The sequence below is a fragment of the Annulohypoxylon maeteangense genome, assembly GCF_022496945.1.
Source record: "Annulohypoxylon maeteangense strain CBS 123835 unplaced genomic scaffold GGS22scaffold_15, whole genome shotgun sequence".
In the NCBI taxonomy this organism is placed as follows: Eukaryota; Fungi; Ascomycota; class Sordariomycetes; order Xylariales; family Hypoxylaceae; genus Annulohypoxylon; species Annulohypoxylon maeteangense.
This window is the reverse complement of record NW_025953262.1, coordinates 450,459-469,933: the sequence shown is the minus strand read 5'-3', so window position 1 is coordinate 469,933 and position 19,475 is coordinate 450,459. Positions and strand designations below refer to the sequence as shown.

At 47.5% G+C, this 19,475-nt stretch overlaps 6 protein-coding genes across 6 annotated transcripts in view; 2 read left to right on the top strand and 4 right to left on the bottom strand.

Moving 5' to 3' along the window:
* Window positions 1-132: 132 nt before the first annotated feature.
* On the bottom strand, window positions 133-1,711 carry GGS22DRAFT_45711 (kinase A anchor protein). Its single transcript, XM_047967128.1, has one exon. The coding sequence runs from the start codon at window positions 996-998 to the stop codon at window positions 279-281; it is 720 nt and encodes a 239-aa protein (XP_047816352.1). The 5' UTR covers window positions 999-1,711; the 3' UTR covers window positions 133-278.
* Window positions 1,594-2,973, bottom strand: GGS22DRAFT_45745 (histidine-phosphotransfer domain, HPT domain-containing protein). The gene is made up of 3 exons (XM_047967129.1): window positions 2,820-2,973; window positions 2,563-2,738; window positions 1,594-2,442 (listed from the first exon to the last, which is right to left on the bottom strand). Exons 1-3 carry the CDS (start codon window positions 2,835-2,837, stop codon window positions 2,190-2,192), a joined length of 447 nt encoding a protein of 148 aa, XP_047816351.1. The 5' UTR covers window positions 2,838-2,973; the 3' UTR covers window positions 1,594-2,189.
* A 4,137-nt stretch (window positions 2,974-7,110) lies between these two features.
* Window positions 7,111-9,019, bottom strand: GGS22DRAFT_169638 (uncharacterized protein). The gene has a single exon (XM_047962349.1). The coding sequence runs from the start codon at window positions 8,826-8,828 to the stop codon at window positions 7,719-7,721; it is 1,110 nt and encodes a 369-aa protein (XP_047816350.1). The 5' UTR covers window positions 8,829-9,019; the 3' UTR covers window positions 7,111-7,718.
* A 270-nt stretch (window positions 9,020-9,289) lies between these two features.
* GGS22DRAFT_45678 (IkappaB kinase complex, IKAP component) lies at window positions 9,290-13,672 on the top strand. Its single transcript, XM_047967126.1, has 4 exons — window positions 9,290-9,601; window positions 9,678-11,404; window positions 11,456-11,798; window positions 11,848-13,672. The coding sequence occupies exons 1-4, from the start codon at window positions 9,411-9,413 to the stop codon at window positions 13,544-13,546; spliced, it is 3,960 nt and encodes a 1,319-aa protein (XP_047816349.1). The 5' UTR covers window positions 9,290-9,410; the 3' UTR covers window positions 13,547-13,672.
* Window positions 13,673-13,699: 27 nt separating this feature from the next.
* GGS22DRAFT_169635 (uncharacterized protein) lies at window positions 13,700-15,296 on the bottom strand. The gene is made up of 2 exons (XM_047962348.1): window positions 14,696-15,296; window positions 13,700-14,588 (listed from the first exon to the last, which is right to left on the bottom strand). Exons 1-2 carry the CDS (start codon window positions 15,140-15,142, stop codon window positions 13,839-13,841), a joined length of 1,197 nt encoding a protein of 398 aa, XP_047816348.1. The 5' UTR covers window positions 15,143-15,296; the 3' UTR covers window positions 13,700-13,838.
* Window positions 15,297-18,017: 2,721 nt separating this feature from the next.
* GGS22DRAFT_45641 (Rho type small GTPase) overlaps window positions 18,018-19,475 on the top strand; it is a 1,938-nt gene continuing 480 nt past the window's right edge. The window contains exons 1-4 of the mRNA XM_047967125.1: window positions 18,018-18,551; window positions 18,622-18,649; window positions 18,878-19,075; window positions 19,156-19,290. Coding sequence (XP_047816347.1) covers window positions 18,484-18,551; window positions 18,622-18,649; window positions 18,878-19,075; window positions 19,156-19,290 — 429 coding nt within the window. The 5' untranslated portion in view covers window positions 18,018-18,483. The remainder of the gene's footprint in view (window positions 18,552-18,621; window positions 18,650-18,877; window positions 19,076-19,155; window positions 19,291-19,475) is intronic.

Sequence of the window (19,475 nt, the reverse complement as noted above, 5' to 3'; positions counted from 1 at the left end):
CCACATCAGCATTCAATCAGCGATACGGAAGGAACAATTGGCATCGGCAGCTGCTTGAGGCTGGCGCAGCTCAGCCCAGTGGATTATCGGCGGCTTAAGTTCGGGTCTATGTACTTGTACAACCTTACAGCCATACAAGAAGTATATATACATCCGATTCAGCCATTCTTGACTTTCAATGTTTCTTAAATATGTACCTAGGTATGCACTTCTAATGTTAACTAACAAGCTCGGAATGAAGAACTGAAGGAGGATGCTAATTAAATAGCTAATTGCCGTTAATCTAGATCAATTTCCGCTTCGATTTCATATGCTTCATCGCCATCCTCTTGCTTCTTTGCGCCCATCCTGCAAATCGCAATCTTCTCCACGGGTACGTCTTCCATCCATACAAAATCATCATATCGATCTAGTATCCCGCATGCGTCGATCAAAAGCTTCTCTTTGCGCCCCTTCTTCCTCCCCTTGACGTAAACCGTGTTCAGGATAGTGGCGTGTAGCAATAATGGTCGATTTTCAACGGCCATTAATCCCGCCTCCTGGAAGGTCGACCGCAGGTCTTCACAAAATCGTTGCAGGGTCCCTTCAGTGTCACTTGGCGATGCATAAAGCACGGATGTTTTGGACGCCGACGGCTGCATTGAATGTAGACCTCTCAACGTTAAAGACAACAAAGGTGGCGGCGATCCACTCGGTTCTTTCGTCATGCCGGCCGAAGTGGCTTCAGCTACTTTAATACTAGTCAATATACTCCTAGGTACTAGTGTCTTCAGCAACGCCACGGCCTTTTCGAGGCCTTCGTCCTTTGGGAAGCTCATGACACCGATTGTCAAGTGAAGTGTGCCAAGTGGTCGGACGGCTTGCTCAGGTATGGCAAAGCTATCTGGGCTAGTCACATCTGCACTAAAAGCCGATAGACTTGCTGAAAGTTGGTGGCGAGACGCCCTGGTAACAAGTGGTATGCATAAGAAATGCGTAGGTGACGGCAGGGGCGGCATGTTGAATGCTCAACGCGCTGTGAGAAACCAGAGTTTAGGGAAAGGTGTCTGAAAAGGGTGTAACTTCGGCCTATAAAAGCTGACGAGACCCCCAAACTTGACCGATGGAGAATTAGAAAGAAGGAAAAGAATAGGTTGTTGAACTATAATCAATAAGGATAAAATCAATGCTCGATAAGCAGATAAAAGCTAATACCTAAGTACCTATCTGATATATAAAAATAATTAAGGTAGTTGAGAACAAGTAGTTTCGGGTTTAAATGTCAATATAATACTAGAGCAAGAAGTACCAGGCTTTAGATGATAGAATGGTAAAGAAATGTTCACGTGCAATCCACCAGTTAGAAAGCTGGAATGATTCGTCTCCATATTATCCAGTATCTAATCGGTTTTGAAGTTCAAGCACAGACTCATAGATATGCAGATTCATGACTTAATCACTTTATTACCGATCCTCCAAAGCTTAGGTTCGAATATTGCCTAACATTTCACCATAGGACTAGGATCGTATTCAAAGTCACTTCAGATCTGCAAACGGATAGCCTGCATTAGCCGTATACGGATAAACAAGCACCCATGGTCTCTGCGTCACAAGGCGAGCACGGGCGGGATGACGTAGGAAGATACGTCAAGATGCGCCGCTGTTGAACATCAGGAAATCCAAATCTGCGTATATTGCAATTTTGACACTCCTTTGCGATGTGTGGACGGTAGCATTGTCCACGAGGCTTCAGAGTAGAGGATTATAGGTGAAAGTTCGCGGAGGAGAAAACAGGTGTATTAGGGAGCGCGATATGTCTGTCCGATCGTGAGAAGCCTTTCGCTTCCTATGCTAGCCTAGATGATCGTACTTCGTATCGTTGCTCCCGGTGTGCGTGCATTTACCATTTGATCTGCCTGTAATAGAACCGTCCTAGAAAGTAAAATGCCCTCTACCTGACGATCGAGGTTCCGAAATACGAGAAGACAGGCGTGGGGGTATATTTTGAAGTCAACTGATGGATAGGTAATTTGTCGGCTGCCCTCCCTTCTCTCCGAAAACCTCGAGCAGCCGTCATTTCTCATGATGCTCGAAGCCCCTCGGTAATGGTCTCGCGCCTCGAGGAGGATCCATGCGATAATCATAGTCGCGAAGGTGGCCGCATAATACAACTCGAACTCAAACTGTAAATATCGTCGCGCATTTGCTGACTAGGTGGAATTAAAAAATTTCTTAAGCGTCTTCTCCACGTCGGCATATTCCGCCTTGACTGTCTTTAGCGTTTCCTTAATTCGGGAGAGACAGAGAGCCTCATCCGTCTCCGGGCTACCGTCGACATTTTCCTTCTTGCCGTATCGTTGGATTTTCTCGCAACTATCCTTAACTTTGGTCAAACCAAGAGTCGCAGAAGAACCCTTCAAGAAGTGGCCGAGTCGGTATAGCTCATCAAGGTTCTCTTCATCCCTAAAAAAACATGATCGGATTAGTCCGACGAATTGTTGATAGTAGATGAACCCGGATTGGAATTAAAAAAAAATGATGCAGTCAAATTGTTGTTAACTTTGTGGGCTCTTCAAAACTTACAGGGCAGTGTCCATCTTCTCAAATGTCTCTTCGGCCTGTTCGAAAAAGCCGTACACAATAGATTTACTGAATTCACGATCATCTTCACTGTCGTCCATCTCTAGAATCTGGCTGAAAGTCACGATATCGATCGCGTCCCCCAGGTCGGGCATGTTAGAGTCATGACCGTCATCGTTCTGTACAGGTCACCCATAGACGTCAGTTATTTGCCTAAATTTGGACTTTTTTGTCCCCGGTACTCAATTCTCATTCCATACCTGGTCGCTAGCAGCCATGGTGCTCGGCTGCGTGATGTAATGACTAGGCTTAAAAGATAGGGCTGGGTATAGAAGTTGATGTCGGCCGCGGTAATGAGGGACTCCTAAGACAAGTTGAACTCACGAATCGCAATGGATAGCAATGAGATTGTCTTGGAATAAGGTCGTGTGGGTGGTTTGAAAAAAAAAACCGCGACGACTTTAACCACTCTTAGTGTTGATCAAGAAGCCTTTAAGGTGGGGTCTATCGGTAGGAAGTGAACAGTGAAGGCAATGGGTAATGGTAATGAATTAATGGTATATGTAACCACGCAGCGCACAACGGATGATGGGGCGGCAGGTCACACAGTGTATGGGATTACTAGGTTGGTTCGCTCGTCGGCACCTATGCCGAATAATACTCTGAAATAAGACAGTGTACCGAGTTAAGTCTGGTGGTTTAAGCGGATGTTGGGAGGGAACGTGAAGTAGTAGGTAGTAGGCAGTAGGTATGTAGTAGGTATGGAGGAAGCAGAAAGGTAAGGTCTGGAAAGTCACTGGTAAAGAAATGGAAATAGTATTTGGCTGAAAGAGGTACTTCCTACCTGCACATGCAGATACTATGAGTCCGATTGTTATGGATGGTACATTGAAAATACGTGTGTCGTGGAAGGTGTTAGGCAGTTCAATCGCTGTGATCATTGACTTTCGACGTACCTTAGCGGTTCCCCATGCCAGGGCTAGTCAAGGGTTCCGGCTTCAATTAGACAACGTCACCGATGCGGGACCGTGCAACTTGCGTACATGTAGCTTGTACTAGGTAGTAGCTACCAACGCTAGTGCTAACTAGGCACATAGGGTACCTAGGGTACCTGCCTAACTCTAGTGACCTACGCGTAAATACCCAAATGGGAATTTAAAGTGACCCCTACCTTTCCTTCTTCCTATCAAAACTGTCAAATCAAATCAACACCTACAACACTCGAAAGCGAAAGAAAGAAGAGAAAGCAGATCATCGATAATTAGGTAACAAAGGAAAGAGAAAAAGGTAACCTTGTATGATCATCAACATTTCAACAGCTCTGAAAAGGGACGTAAATATCTAATGGTACTACTTACTCCTACGACAATATGAGATGTACCCAGAGGTATGTATTAGCGGTATTAGCGGGGTATTTTTTACACACATTTCTCTACTAATAAGTTCAGTCATTCGTTCTTTGACCAACTATCGTCAAGAGTCAAATCCAGTTTATCGAAAGTTACTACTATTACTAAAAAGACCCAGCGCCCAGCACCCTCACAAGGGGAACATTATGCTTTATGTATCCGCAATATCTACTCCATCCGACTAGCACATAGCACAAAACTGCGTCTCCCTTGTTATCAGAGGCTGCAAAGGTTAAGGAATATAACATCGAAGATCTAGATAATAAGATTTTTTGCGGGAAGAGGCGACAGATATACATCCATTTGTTGAGTTTACCTAGTACTTACCTATGGAGCTTTGCTTACCGGTCATCCATGGACATTAGCTCCTGATGCTGGGATACACAAACTTATTACTACACGATCTCATTACATTCCTTATAAATGGCGAATATAAGCATCCCCACATCATGCTAAAACTAATTCAATCTCTATCACAAAGCCCGAGTTTTCGCCATCAACACAATCAGCAGGAATACGGAAACAGAGAAAGCCTCAGCCATGTTTCCCGACCATCATCCAGCCTGCCAGCATATTAATCGTCGCTGGAATCTTCCATGATCGACGTTGACGCATCACTTCTATAATATTGCATACTCCCCCGGTGTGCTTGCGTCCTTAGGATACATTTGGACCCTGGGCTGCATAGTTATGTCCCGCCGCCAAGCTCATCCTACCAGCTTATGGTGCTACTATTCCGGTCCTGTGCCACTCGTCAAATCTAAGGTATTGGCAATACAGCGCACTTATATATATGTCGGAGCCAGAGCTGTATTACTCGAACGGTGACCCCGAGCACAACATTGCGCTACAGCAGACGGTTCAGTAACCACGGCGTGCTGCTTGCACAGGTCACAATCTTAAATGTTACCGTATGGATATATCACATTCGACCTTAGTCCCCGCGGCTACGGTACCTCTCCGGACTCTCTCTCGCTATCCTTAGGCGACCTGAGGCAATAAAACCAGCGTCTCTCTTTTTCCTTCTTCGGACTAATGGAAATGCTCGACGAGCGTTGATGGCTGCGTGATGGGTGGTGCGTGGTTGCGTCCACTAAGATATTATGTATGTACGAAACCATCCCGTGGCTGAAGTGAGTTAAGAGGAGACCGCATGGCTGGATTGTCATTACGGTAATGCAAGGTCTTTTAGATGGGAATGTCGAACTAAAGTCGACGCGGGATGGTATACCCGTCTCATGATCGCGCCTAAACATGTTTGATCGACTGGCTATAGCGGAAATGGATCTAAGTATACCTACTCTAACGCCTAACCCCTTATCCTCTCCCCCTCACTCTTCGTTGCTAGAGTGGCAGAGTGCCATCGCAAACCCCTCTATACCTACAGATATACCTACCTAGGTACATACCATGTACCTAGACACGCCCGCATGTCGAGCCCCTGCACCGAGGGGTTGGTCACGTTGTTTAGTCTCGAAGCTTTTCCGGGTCTCCACATGCATCTGATGTTCGAAGTGGGGGCTTCAGTCGGGAAAACGTCATAACCCAGACCCTAGACTGAGGTCCCGTGTGACGTGCCACAACACAGTGCTGCGCGCACTTATCGTACCTAGTAATTATAAGTACCAACCTCGGTAGGCTTGTAATTATTCGTCTGCCTTACTTCCGTTCCAACCTCTACCAGTCTGCCCTGCCTGCCTGCCTACATACCTACATGCATAGGTAGACATACAATCTATGTGCGTGCGAACGTAGGAGTCTAGAAACCGGTTCAGCAATGAGATGGATCTCAACTCAGCTGAGTTCTAACTAAAGCACAAGGGCAGATCGAATCCACATGTTCTACAGACATACCTACATATACATATATGCGTAACGGCATGCTACGTTATATCTGTCACATTTTATCTGTGCATTGTAGCCTTGACGGGTAGGTGGTTATGGTTACAGCTTGGCCGAAATCCATAAAGGGTAAAGAGGAGATCGTCATCGTTTGTTTCCGCATCTCTCGGCTACAGGCGACCCGAAGCCACTTTGAAAACATTTCCAAAAAAAAAAATATTACAAACCCCTTCCACGCAACGAACCAAACACCCAAACATCTATTGGCTGCCAACACGATAACTTGGCGAGGCTTATTTCAAACTTCAGATTAAATGAAACGTCTTTTATCTCCATGAATGACTCCGAGGTCGAGACCTTCTCGCAAAAATAGCTCGCTTATAATATACCATAGATATAGGGGATAGTACCCTAATATCGTGTCTACTAAAGTCCGTCCACCGCATTAGTTCTTATCATCTGAGACCACTGCGATTTTTATTCTCAATATTATAGGACCTAGGTAGTTTCCTCTTCACGGAGACAAGGAATTAACCATCACGTCGCCAGTATTACCTGATTTAATTTAGCTAATTAGAATCACTTAGGGTACTGCACACACATACACTGGCATGTCAAAAATTTGAATCCGTTTTGTTAAGCCTGAAGTCACAACTCCGTTACGCCAAGCCATTATTCCTAATGTAGATTAGTATTTAATAGCCTCGCAATCCTGGTATATCTCCTGTACAATATCTATATCTTCAATAACTTGATCAATATAAGGTCAATTTCTTTCGAATTAAGCTTATTGAAATGTTCAAGTAGTATAGTTTTTAATGAACCAGGTTGCACCACTTGAAACCCTCGTGAAAGATAATAATATGGTGGTTTGCTTTAACCCCTTTATGATTGATGAAGAAGAAGGAAGACCACTCCTTTAACATATCATAACTCAATCTACAATAGTCAGAAAGAGGTGCAACCAGGCTATTTTTATTCGCATAATTGAAAGCTACACTTTGATACTAATTAAGACCGAAACAGACGTCATTTCAGTAAGTTATTCAAGTGCAAAGTTAGGAAGTAGTTGATAATAGGCACTGAGGGGTGAGAGATCTAAGCTATCTAAATTTGGTATAGTGGCTTGGCACAGTTTGGTGTGACTTCAGGCTTAACAATACGGATTCAAACTTTTGACATGCCAGTGTATGTAGCGCAACTCGTACTATAGTGGCGAGTTCTCTGTCTTCGAATAACAAGAATTGTCGTACGTCGTACTCTTCTCGCGTTATTAGTGACTTGTCCTATTTTCGAAACCCTACTAGGTAGTCTATGCCGGCTTCAAATATTGTGAGTTGAGAAAAAAAAATCCTGTTTTGGCTCTACTTTAACCTAACAGCTGAGCGAATCTCGCTGCGGGTTAAGTTGACATATCTATTTTCCCCGCACCTACACTACGACACGTTTTACAAGTGGACGAGTTCAGCTCGATATGTATAGATGGCGCGTAAGGTCGCCAGCAGAGCGGCGTACATGCATCCATATTTTTGGTCTAGAACCTAGAACTACCGAGATCAGCGATATATCGTTGATTTGGGCAGTTAACACACCAGCGATAATATGCAGTCAAACAAATGAGGAAATCCGGTGTTTTATTATTGGTAGCAACAAAAATATCGATGTCTTCTTCACAAGACTCGTGTACGCCCATTTTTTAACATCCGAAAAAGGGGGGGTTGGATTTCCCATCGTAGAGTGGCTTTTCAGCACGGCTGCAGTGCTACTCTCAAACGTGAGAATCGGCTGCCGATATTACATGTCCTGTCAGCCTGTCCACTTCTAGACATGACATGCAGCACAGATGCAATATCCATCCAAGCACCTCGCGTTTCCCATCAAGCATCACATCAGGCATTGTCTCAGACCCTACAGCAATACTTTAGACGCCACACTCAGAAGCCACGCAGCATCATGCCAACCGCCTTCGTCTGATTTCGGAGGCGGGATCCTTTCTTCCGGGATATTCAAGATGCGTTCAAAATCCGCCGTGCTCGCACTACGTGGGACATGACTCCCTTCGGTCTCATCGTCCGACTCGCCGTCGGCATTGTCTGATTCCTCTTCGTTCTCCTCGACGGAGAAAAGAGACCACATCCACGAGCTCATTCCTCCGTTCTTTCCACTTACTAATTTCCGTACGGCTGCCTCATCTGATTTGCTTGTATCTACTTCAAAGGCCTCCAGCTTCTCATCTAGACTCACGAAGTCCGGACCCTGTATGAAATCATCTGCCGTTACTTCTTGGCTGAAATAGCCGTCATGTGTGTGACGTTCTACGGGCGTTCGTAGATGTGACCTACTTCCGGCCCTACTTTGGGAGCGGCTGCCGTAACGACTGTTCGGTGAATGGAGATCATCGTCCGCACTCGCTACACTACCACGACGACTACCCCGTCTGCTTGTAAGTTCTCTTTCCCTAGCCACTTCTCGTTCGTATACCTCTTCATCAACGTCGCGCATACCAGTCAAGCTAGTCGAGCTTTGCCTAGAAACAAGCCAGGCTTGACCCTTAGACTCTCGTGTCTCCGAGCTAATCAAGGCCCCGGTACGTAACATCCAATCGCTATCACCTCGTTCTTTAGCCTCGGACGATCCACGGTGGTGTGGAAGAGGCGAAAACGACCCCAGCCCAGCACGTTTCGCATTCGATATAGCTAGGTGAGTCGTAGACTTGCTCTTTGGTAATTTCGCGTCTGATATGTCGTGAGCGGAGGTGCGGCGACGGCGGGTGGGCGAATTGCCTCGGGTATGAGACGGAGATTGGAGTAAACGAGGGGTCGTAGGGGCAGATTTGCCTTGGAGGTAGGAAACATTGTGCTGATGTTGGAACGAGGCGGCCCCAAAGTCGGGAAGCTCTTCGGGGTCGGTTAAAGGGAATCTAGATGTAAGGGGAGCGAGGGAAAGGTGTTGGAGATTTGTAGTCGACCTATTTTTTCGACGTGCCTGGTTGGCATGTTGCTTGTAGGCGACGTCCATTATTTGCGATTACGTAGGAGATAGTTTATCCAAACGCTATGGTCGGTAAGACAAAATAAACAGCAAGACAGAGTTCAAACAATGTCAAGAAAAATACCCCAGATATCTTAGTAGATTGAGATGTCCTTCAATTGAATTGTATATTTGGGAAAACAAGGAATGATTGAATAGGGGAGCCACTTTCGAGTTTTGACACGCAAAAATCGAACAATGACTTGCAGATCGTTCGAGCAAGGGGGTCGGCAAAGCTTGCTGGAGCTTTGGCCACTTTGCGCTGTACATAGTACTATCGACGTCTCCGACTGGTGATGCCTTCCCGAGGTCCGCCGACCCACCACCGAGGTTTCCAAAATGGAAATCGAACGCACTGACCAAACTTTAAAAAAATATGGTCAAGCCTGGACCTTCCTAGGGAATATACAGTAAAAATGTCTATAGAAAAGTTTGTTCGCACGGTCTTATAATCGTCATTACATCAAAACTTCTATATTCATGGATCACACTTTCGCTGCAAGCCTACCTTGATATACCTGGGTGTCTTACAGTTCATGGTTTCGCCATACCATACTTGGCATTTCCAACATGCGCAACCTACGAAACATTCGATACAATGCGTGGAATTCGTCAACTGACTTAAATGGCGAGGCCATCACATCAACATGCTGGGACCCTGCTAAAGACGAAGTTTTATGTACTTTCGGCCCGAGCGACCAAGATGGGCACATACGTCTAATAAGGATCTCGGAACACGTGAGAGCTTCTTCAATAGACATGTGAGTTTAGATCATTGTTTCGGGGACACCCGACATTTAATTTTATTCACTAGATACTCACTATTCGTGTCTATAGTGAGTGTCAAGAGGTTGCATCATGGGATGCTCCAAGTCCAAATCCAGATTTAGCTGTTGATAGAGTCATAAGTTCGCATCATTTCAGTGACACTCTCACGACATGCCTGGTTCTGGAAGGTGGCGACATAGTTGTCGTTCAAGAGTCAGAAGGCTCGAACCCTCAGGATGGAGTCCATATCGAGATTATGGGCTCCATAGATGAGGGCATCACGGCTGCAAGTTGGTCTCCAGATGAAGAACTACTAGCTATAACCACCAAGGCGAACACTGCAGTTTTCATGAGTCGTGGTTTTGATGGCATAACTGATATGACATTGACTACCGACGATCTCAAAGAATCGAAACATGTCTCTGTTGGCTGGGGTAAGAAGGAAACACAATTCCAAGGCAGGGGTGCCAAAGCTCTACGAGATCCTACTATACCAGAGAAAGTAGATCAAGGTGTTCTTAACCCTAATGATGATGGTAGTACCACCATTAGCTGGAGAGGCGATGGCGCATACGTTGCTATTAACTCCATCGAGACGGACATTCGTCGAGTCATTCGAGTATATTCTCGAGATGGCGTCCTTGATAGCGTAAGTGAACCTGTTGATGGTATGGAGGGTGCCTTGAGCTGGAGACCGGCTGGAAATCTTATGGCCGGTATTCAACGCCTCGAGGATCGTGTCGATGTCATTTTCTTCGAGAGAAATGGTCTTAGGCATGGTCAGTTCTCATTGAGAGCTCCTGAAAATAGATCTCTTGCGAAGGATCAAATACGGCTTGAGTGGAATTCGGACTCTACCGTTCTAGCCGTCACTCTTGATGACCGAATACAACTCTGGACCATGGGCAATTATCATTGGTACCTAAAAGAAGAAATCCTTACCCAGAAGCGACCCTATTGCCTTACATGGCACCCCGAGAAACCGTTGCGCTTCGCATCAGCAATCTCAGGTAAGCTATTACTTGCGGAGTATATCTTCGAGATAACTCGCGGATCACTTACTCCACCATACGACCATGGAGCTGTTGCAGTTGTTGATGGCAAGACACTTAAACTCACACCATTTCGGACTGCTAATGTCCCACCTCCAATGTCATTGTTCGAAATCCAAACATTATCACCAATAATCGATGTCGCATTCTCTCCGGCGAATACATTCATGGCTGTTCTCCATCAGCTTGGTGTAAATGTGTACGAATGGAAAGTCAAGGAACATCGCTCTGTGCTTCCATCTCTAGTTGGTAGCGTGAATTTCACTAGGGACAACACAGATGAGGATTACACACCCTTACAAATCGCTGTCACCGAGAACAGTGTTGTTCACTGCCTAGGATTCGATAAGGCACCAGTAATCCAATCGCATCCCTTTGATCGAACCACCGGTGAATTCTCGTCTAACACGAGTATATATGCTGGTTCGATGTTTGGTTTCGTGCGTCTAACTCAGGCAGGCTCTACTGATGTCCTAGTTCAGGATTGTTTAGGTAGACTTCACGGCGTCGTTAACCAAGAGGATGAGCTGTACTCAACCCGCCTTCCAATTCAACTTCCGTGGAGCGAAGTTGTCGACCTAGCCGGAAACGTTATCGCAGTTGGGTTATCCAGGAATGGCCACTTATATGCAAATTCCCGTCTCTTGCTCAAGAATTGCACATCCTTCCTGGTGACACCAGCTCATCTCATAATTACCACCACTAACCATCTACTCAAGTTCATCCATTTAGTCGATGTTGATAGTAAGTCTCTTGGGTGTCGTTACTGTATCTCACAACTGACTCTCGTTATAGATTTAGAGATGCCACCAGATGACCCTGAAAATGATGAGAGATGTCGGAATATCGAAAGAGGTGCAAGACTTGTGACGGCAACACCCACAAATATGAACCTTGTCCTCCAGATGCCCCGTGGAAACCTAGAAACGATATACCCCCGAGCTATGGTTGTAGCTGGAATTAGGCACCTAATCGATGCCAAAGACTATGGGAAAGCATACTCATATTGTCGGACGCAACGTGTCGACATGAATATTCTCTATGATCATAGACCGGAACAATTCTTAGGGAACGTCGGGCTTTTCCTTGACCAACTTAATGATGCTTCATACATTGATCTTTTCCTGTCATCTTTACGGTAAGTTCTCATGGCTATAGTATGCGAACGCATTGCTGACTTCATACAGTGAAGAGGATGTCACGCAAACAATGTATAAAGATACAAGGGGTGGGAGGAACCAAGAAGCACCAGAGATTGCCTCTGGCGAAGTTGCGGCTACCCTCCCTGGAGGTTCTTCAAAAGTCAACACGATATGCGATGCAGTACTATCTCATCTCCAGTCTCATAAACACAAGGACCATGATGTCCTACAGAATATCATTACAGCCAATGTCTGCAAAGCTCCGCCCGCGTATGAAGACGGTTTATTAGTCGTTGCCGCCTTACTGCAAGAAGACGAACAGCTTGCTGAGAAGGCTGTTGAACACATTTGCTTTCTCGCAGACGTCAACACTTTGTACGATGCGGCTTTAGGTCTTTATCACCTAGATCTGGCATTGCTAGTTGCGCAACAATCACAGAGAGATCCCCGAGAATATCTTCCATTCATTCAGAACCTACATCAACTCCCTGAATTAAGGCGAAACTTTGCCATAGATGACCATCTTGGTAGATACGAGAAAGCCTTGACTCACCTTCAAACCCTTCAAGCGCATAAAGAAGCTCAAGGCTATACGGCCAAGCACGCACTCTACGCCACAGCTTTGAAGTTGTATCGTTATGACCAAGCTAACCTTACTATACTCACCGGCCTCTACGCGATATATCTCGAGTCTAAATCACGGTTCCGAGAAGCTGGCCTCACCTATGAATCCCTCCACGACTACACAGCAGCAACCCGGTGCTACCGCGCCGCTGGTGCCACCTGCTGGCGCGAGTGTCTCTTCACAGCACAACAGCAAACCCCTGCGCTCGCACCAGACGCACTTACCGACCTCGCCTCCGCCCTCGCCGAAGCGCTCTTCGAAGCCAAAGATTACGCCTCGGCCGCGACCATCCACCTCGACTACCTCGGCTCGCTCGAAAGCGCCATCTCCAACCTATGTAAGGGATACCACTTCGCCGACGCCATGCGCCTAGTCTCGCTGCGCGGACGACCCGAACTACTAGCCTCGGCCGTTGACCCGGGGCTCGCGGACGCATTAGGCAGCACTACCGAGTTCTTCGCCGACTGCAAAGCGCAGCTGCGCGCCCAAGTCCCCCGCATCGCAGAGCTGCGCCGCAAGGCCGCCGAGGACCCCCTCGGCTTCTACGAGGGCGAGCGCGGAGGCGGCGTCGACCTCCCAGACGATGTATCCATCGCAGCCAGCTCTCGCGTAAGCACCAGCGCCAGCTTATTCACGCGGTACACCGGCAAAGGAGGTAGCGTCGGCACAGTGGGTACGGGGGTAAGTCGCGCAACGAGCAAGAACCGCAAGCGCGAAGAGAAGAAAAGGGCGAGAGGTCGCAAGGGCACCGTGTACGAGGAGGAGTACCTAGTCAACAGCGTGCGTCGCCTCGTCGAGCGCGTGGAAGGCACGAAACCCGATGTCGAGAGGTTGGTTTTCGGACTCACGCGCCGCGGTATGCATGAGCGGGCTAGGGCGTTAGAGAGTTTGGCTGCGGAGGTTGTGGATGCGTGTGGGGTTTCTGTTACGGAGGTTTTCGCTGCTGCGACTGGGAAGGCTGAGGAGGGTGGAGAGGAAAGGGGGAGGGAGAACGGGGAGGGAGAGTGGAGGCCTATGGGCGCAGATGCGGTTTTGCTTGAGAACCTCGAGGCTGCGTGGCGGAAGCAGGATCCTCCTAAGATTACGGGGATGGAGAGGTTGTCGTTGCTGGGGTCGTAGGTAGATGTGCATGTATGTATGTATGAGAGGGGTAACGGATAGGGGATGGGAGAAGGAATAGGTATGGTTAGATAAAATTACATTAGGGGAATGCGCATGCGATATGTGGATGGTACATAGGTAGATATGAATCTACGCTTAACAACTTGGAAGTATAAACCAATGTAGAGTTCGTGCTTAACGTACGTACGTAAGTGTAGTCGTGAATGCGTTATATACATTTATTTTTACAGATCTAGATAAATCGTATTTTTACTCTGGAACCCTCTTTTTTTCATTCCTCGCTTCCTTCTTACGAAGACGGCGGAGGCGGCGTCTCCTCGCTACCTGTTTCTAACGGAGTTTGCGGTACGTCTTCGGTCGCCTTTGCTTCTGTTTCTGCTGATGTCGATGTCGGAGCTGGGATACTGCCCGTTTCTTCGGATAGGGCGCTCGCGTTTCGCTGCCTCTCCATATTCCTGGCCATGACCTCGCCGATCTTCTCGAGCATTTCGATGGTGAGGCGGGGCTTGCCCTTCTTCTTCTTCTTCTCGCGCTCGGCGCGGTGCAGCTCCTGCAGGGGCGTGCGCATGGTTTCGACGAGCTTCTTGCGGTCCTTCTCGGCCTGTTCCTGGGCCTCGAGGCGCGCGATGTACTCGGGGTCGTGGCGCGTGCGGAAGCGGGAATACTTGCCGCGCAGCTCGTCGATCAGCATTTCTGGCATGGGCGGGCGCAGCAGCGTTGGGACGAAGGTCTTCTCTTCGACTTCGATACGCAACGTGTCGTTCTTCCGGTCCTTTATGTCCTTTTGCTCCTTCTCCGGCCATGGGATCACGGTGTTGATTCCTGGCACCACGCGGTCCCATATTCGCTTGCCGGTGTACCGGTCGTGGATGATGTTGCGGGGCTCGATTCGGTTGATTATCACATCTTTCGTGATGCCTGTCTCGGGGTTTTGGAGCGGGTACACGAGTCGCACGCGGGATATAGGCATGCCGAGCTCCATGCTCATGACGTTAACGGTGTCGGACAAACTGATGTCGGGGTCGGTCGATACGTTGCTCTATATATTTCGATATTATTAGCCATCCTTTCTATGAGGTCTACCTTGCCGTAGTAAGACTGTATGATGTAGGTAGGTAGGTGGGTAGGTAGTTTGAGAGGTATTACCCTGTTCAATCCCTCGACATATACCTCCCCTACACTAGACTCGATCCGCGTGACTCTTCCGATACGGCCTTTATCCGGACCAGCCAACAGCACAACCCGATCATTAACAGCGAGGCAGAAGAAGGTTGTGCCGCCGGCCCAAGAACTCCGCTCCGCGAGCTGGATCTGCGTCGGCTTTCCAAACGTCGCGAACCGGGTCTCTGGGATGGCGCCCCGCGAGCCGGCGTAGACGCCGACATCGTGGCGCGGGGCCATCGGACCCAGCTCCCATGCGTCTTTAACCGCCTTCTTGGCGTCGCGGTATTGAACTTTGGCGGCCTCCAACTGCTGCTGTTTCCGGAGCCGCTGCCGTGTGAATTCCTTCTTGTCCCGGCCCTCTATCTGCTTCTTGTGGCGCTTAGCGACTGCCCGCTCGGCGGTCGCTACACGGCGGAGGATCTTCTGCATTTTCTTGTGGCCGTCTCCTTTTTCTTCCCTTTTTCCTCTTTTTAATACTATTCTCTTTCTTTTTAAAATTTATTTCCGGCCCTCCTCCTCTGGACGCGGGGGATTGGGAGTGGTCGTCAGTAGGAGGTTTTTGAGGGCCCTCGTCGGTCGTGTGCGTGGGATTTGAAGCTGGCCAAATTTTCGAAGCTTTCAATGGACCAATTGGCTAAGGGCAATCATTGGTGGCGGTCGGGACTTCTAATTGGCTGTAGTCCAATTCGAGGTTATCTGGGGACTAACGGCGGAAAATCTAGACTCCGATATCCCACATGCACATGATGCACTATCGATATACATACTTAAGTATGTACCTAGGTACTTCTCCAAATGCCAAGACACACATGCATTAAAGGTCATGACTGTTTCAATGTTATCGGCTTATCTTATATCTGCCATGCAACTCAGCTGCAGACTTCATGCTTCGTGTCGAGCTTGAACTCCGTATTAAAGCCAAATATATTTCGTCATATAAGCTGCCTGTTCAATTGATCCAATCTGATACCACCATAGCCTACTCGAACAACAATCAACTCTGTGGCAAGTGATATATCATCCCTCGGAACTATGGCCCGGTTTATGAATGGATTCTTTTGCAGCCGGATTTCGTTGTGCCACGAAAGCTTATTACTCCGGACTTTGATATTATGTTGAACCACCTGGTCATTTACCCAACATACCGGGTCCTGTGTTACTCATGTGAAATATCTAGACAGATTGAACTAGAGCTGTGACTTGTCCGTAGCTACATTCTCATATACCCTGCTTGTCTGTATATGTAGGTAAGTACCCAGGTATGGTATATAAAATCACATGTATCATCACTTTCACAAGAGCCTTTTGGCAGTTTAACGTCATATACTACTTTCTTTAAGCTTCCTGACAAATCTGATATTCCACATCAGGTTCGGCAAGGCACAGGTCGTGGTATCACACATAGGGCTTAAGGGCCTCGTTAAATCCCAGGGTTTCGGCCGATTACCCGTTTAGCATCCCATGGGAAAGTGAGCTAAAGCTTTAGTGAGAATAAGAGTTGGATTTAAAATGAGAATCGCCCGTTACTTATCAATCTAAAAGGCTATCGAGTCTTGTAGCCTAAAATGTTGGTTGCTAGTATTTTTGAATGTGTTATCGAGACGTGGTTGTATTTTGATGCGTTATGAAAGCCATTGATACCAAACCGTTGTTCTTTTTGCTCATACGGTGTCAAGGTTAAATAGATTAGATGATGTATTGAGTCAGTACAGAGTCACAAGCGAGCCAAGCCACAACGACTACTGAGTCTTAGAGCTCGGACTAACCCGTTTTGAAAGGGAAACAACTGACAACGCCGTAAAGATAATAAGCTAGACGAGCCAAAGAAATAAGGAGAAAAAAAAGAAGTAAAAGGGGAAAGAAAAAAAAAAGAAGGCTAGGCGGTACCAAGCCACGGGGTTTGCTCGTATGAAACATAAGTCGCGGCGGTTCGTACGCGTATGCCGAACACCCCCACAACTCGTATCAACGGGAATGGCAGACAAAGAAAAGCAGATTGCGCGATAGGGGAGAAGGCGCGGGAATGACAATAGTTACTGAGCCACACTTGCTCAGCTAAAGCCCGGATCAAATGATGGCTGCTGCGGCGTTCAGTCGGTGAGAGCTCTCACATCGCGAGGACGCAAGCTCCTTGAAGATCTACCTAGCTCGCAGCTCGGTACCCAGGCACAGCTAGACAGTAGGTTCGAATCGACTCAAACATGCTGTCTCTGCTGGAAGACGATCTTTCCGGCAAGACTTCCGTATCGTAACAGGAATTCCATGCGGTAATACTCACGTACATCGTACATGCAATTCGATATTGGGCTCTTCGGTGTTAAATACCAACACCCCTTTCCCTGAGTCAGCGAACGTATGTCCAACTCATACCTAAGCTAGGATGATATGATTTTTGGAAGTTTATGAGATATGACCTTGGCTGTACATATTCTCACAGTGTGATTGTCTTTTGATCTTTGGTCTCTTGAATTGCCACGCTTCTTAATTCTGTCAACGTCAGTGTTTATCTTCCAAGTTTTCGTCTCTATACGTCGTATAGATTCATAGATTCATATATTCCTAACATCACATCGTATTAGTAAAATTATAATCCGCGTAGAACATGTCTATACCATCATGGCATGAGAGACAAGAAAGGCTAAACAAGGCACAGGGCTGCGCACAGACCTACTAGGTATGTATGTACGTTACGATAGTCCAGATGCATAATTCAATGTTCATAGGTTCGTTTTGCATAGGATGTAGGCAGGCAGTAATTAGTGTAAATTGTAGAGGTGGTAGGCAGGCATGGCAGGGTAGGGTACCTATCTTCAAATGCTGTGGGACGGGCTTCGCAGCTCTCGGTGGGTTGCCTCCTCGATTTCCGAACGCAAGGACCTAATCAAGGCCTGTGAAATCTGTGAAATGGGAATGAGATGGTCCTAAATGTACTTGTACTCTAGGGCAAAAGCCGAGCCAGTGCGAATCCAGTAAAGGCAGGACGTGCAGCGGGTCTTCCAGGTCGTCATAATGCAATTGAACATGTGGTAGGTACGTGTGTCCGCCTTGGTTGTACAGGCAGATGTACAGGTACATCCGTCGTAGTGTGCAGATTTTCAAGGACTTTGGTTGTTTTTGGTTGTTTGAATGGTTTTTTGGCTGGTAGGACCTTTCACCAAAACTGCCTACAAATCCTTAACATGCTCCACTAAACCCTGCCCGCGTTAGGCACTTGTGACTGCCCAGATTGCCCCAGGTGGTTGCCAGCGTCCCTTATTTGGCTTATTTTGGTGACCCGGCACCGCCGCTTCTGTTCAAATGTTGTCGCTTTGGTGGACTGGTCGTGGTGTACCTGGCTACTACCTGGCTACCTACCTCCTAGAACCTTACTAGGTAGGACGTTTAGGTGGAAAAAAAGTGTGTTTATGTACATTCATAGTGCCGTACTATGCGTAGTGCCTGCCTTATCCTACCTATTATCCAGGCCTATCCATCTACCAGGACCTACCAGGATACATACCTTGCTGGTGCTACCGCCTACCGCTGTCAATTGCAGCAACCTTCTAACCTACTACCTTCCTAACCTCTTTCCTCCTTCTTACATTCTCCATCTCCAATCTCCCTCCATCTTCTTCCATCATCCAAACCTCCAAAGGGAGATACCTGACGAACGCTTGCGAGAATTCATTCATCAAGCCTTTTGAACTCTGTTCTTTTCTTGCATATTCTCTGAATACCCCGACCAAATCTCGCCTTTTTTTCTCTGCCCCTAATCTAGCAATCCTTCAACCATGGCTGAGATCCGCCGAAAGCTGGTCATCGTCGGTGACGGTGCCTGTGGTAAAACTTGCTTGTTGATGTACGTCGCCGAAACAACCAACCACCATAACAAAAATCTTTTTTTTCTACAATGCTAATCTCAACTATAGCGTCTTCTCCAAGGGCACTTTCCCCGAGGTAAGAGAATTATGGCTTCGTCGTCGCCGCCATTTTCCAGTTCCCTTTTCTCCAACAGTCGCCCGCGTCATCGAAACAAAGGAACATCGATATTGGTCCAAATCCATCTAAACATTCGAACTGCTGCCTTGTCGCCCATTGATATCATCATGATCATGCATCGCGTCTCAACATATAACACACAAGTGCGTAGTGCATTATACTAACAAAATCTTGTTTTTAAATTAGGTCTATGTCCCTACCGTTTTTGAGAACTATGTCGCCGATGTCGAGGTTGATGGCAAGCACGTCGAATTAGCCTTATGGGATACGGCTGGTCAGGAAGACTACGATCGTCTCCGACCTTTGTCTTACCCCGATTCACACGTTATCCTAATCTGCTTCGCTGTCGACTCCCCCGATTCTTTGGACAACGTTCAGGAGAAGGTCAGCAAACTTCCATTCTCCTTATAGCCTGCATCACGCCTCCCGGATAAGCAATTTGCTGACACGTGCTCTACCAATAGTGGATTTCCGAGGTTCTTCACTTCTGCCAAGGTCTACCTATCATTCTCGTCGGCTGCAAGAAGGATCTGCGCTACGACGCTAAGACGATCGAGGAACTACGTAAGACCAGCCAGAAGCCCGTCTCTCCTGAAGAGGTAAGTTCTCATCTCAGCCTTACTGTGTTTATCTGTATTTGTGCAGCGTTGCGATGCACGAAACGACCTGCCCTATGACAGCCTCGTCTCGTCTCGCCCCGTCTCGCCGGGGGCGGGGGGGGGGGGCGCGGGGCGGGCCGGGGGGCGGGTGGGGGGAGGGGGGCGGGGGGGGAGGAGTGGGGGGC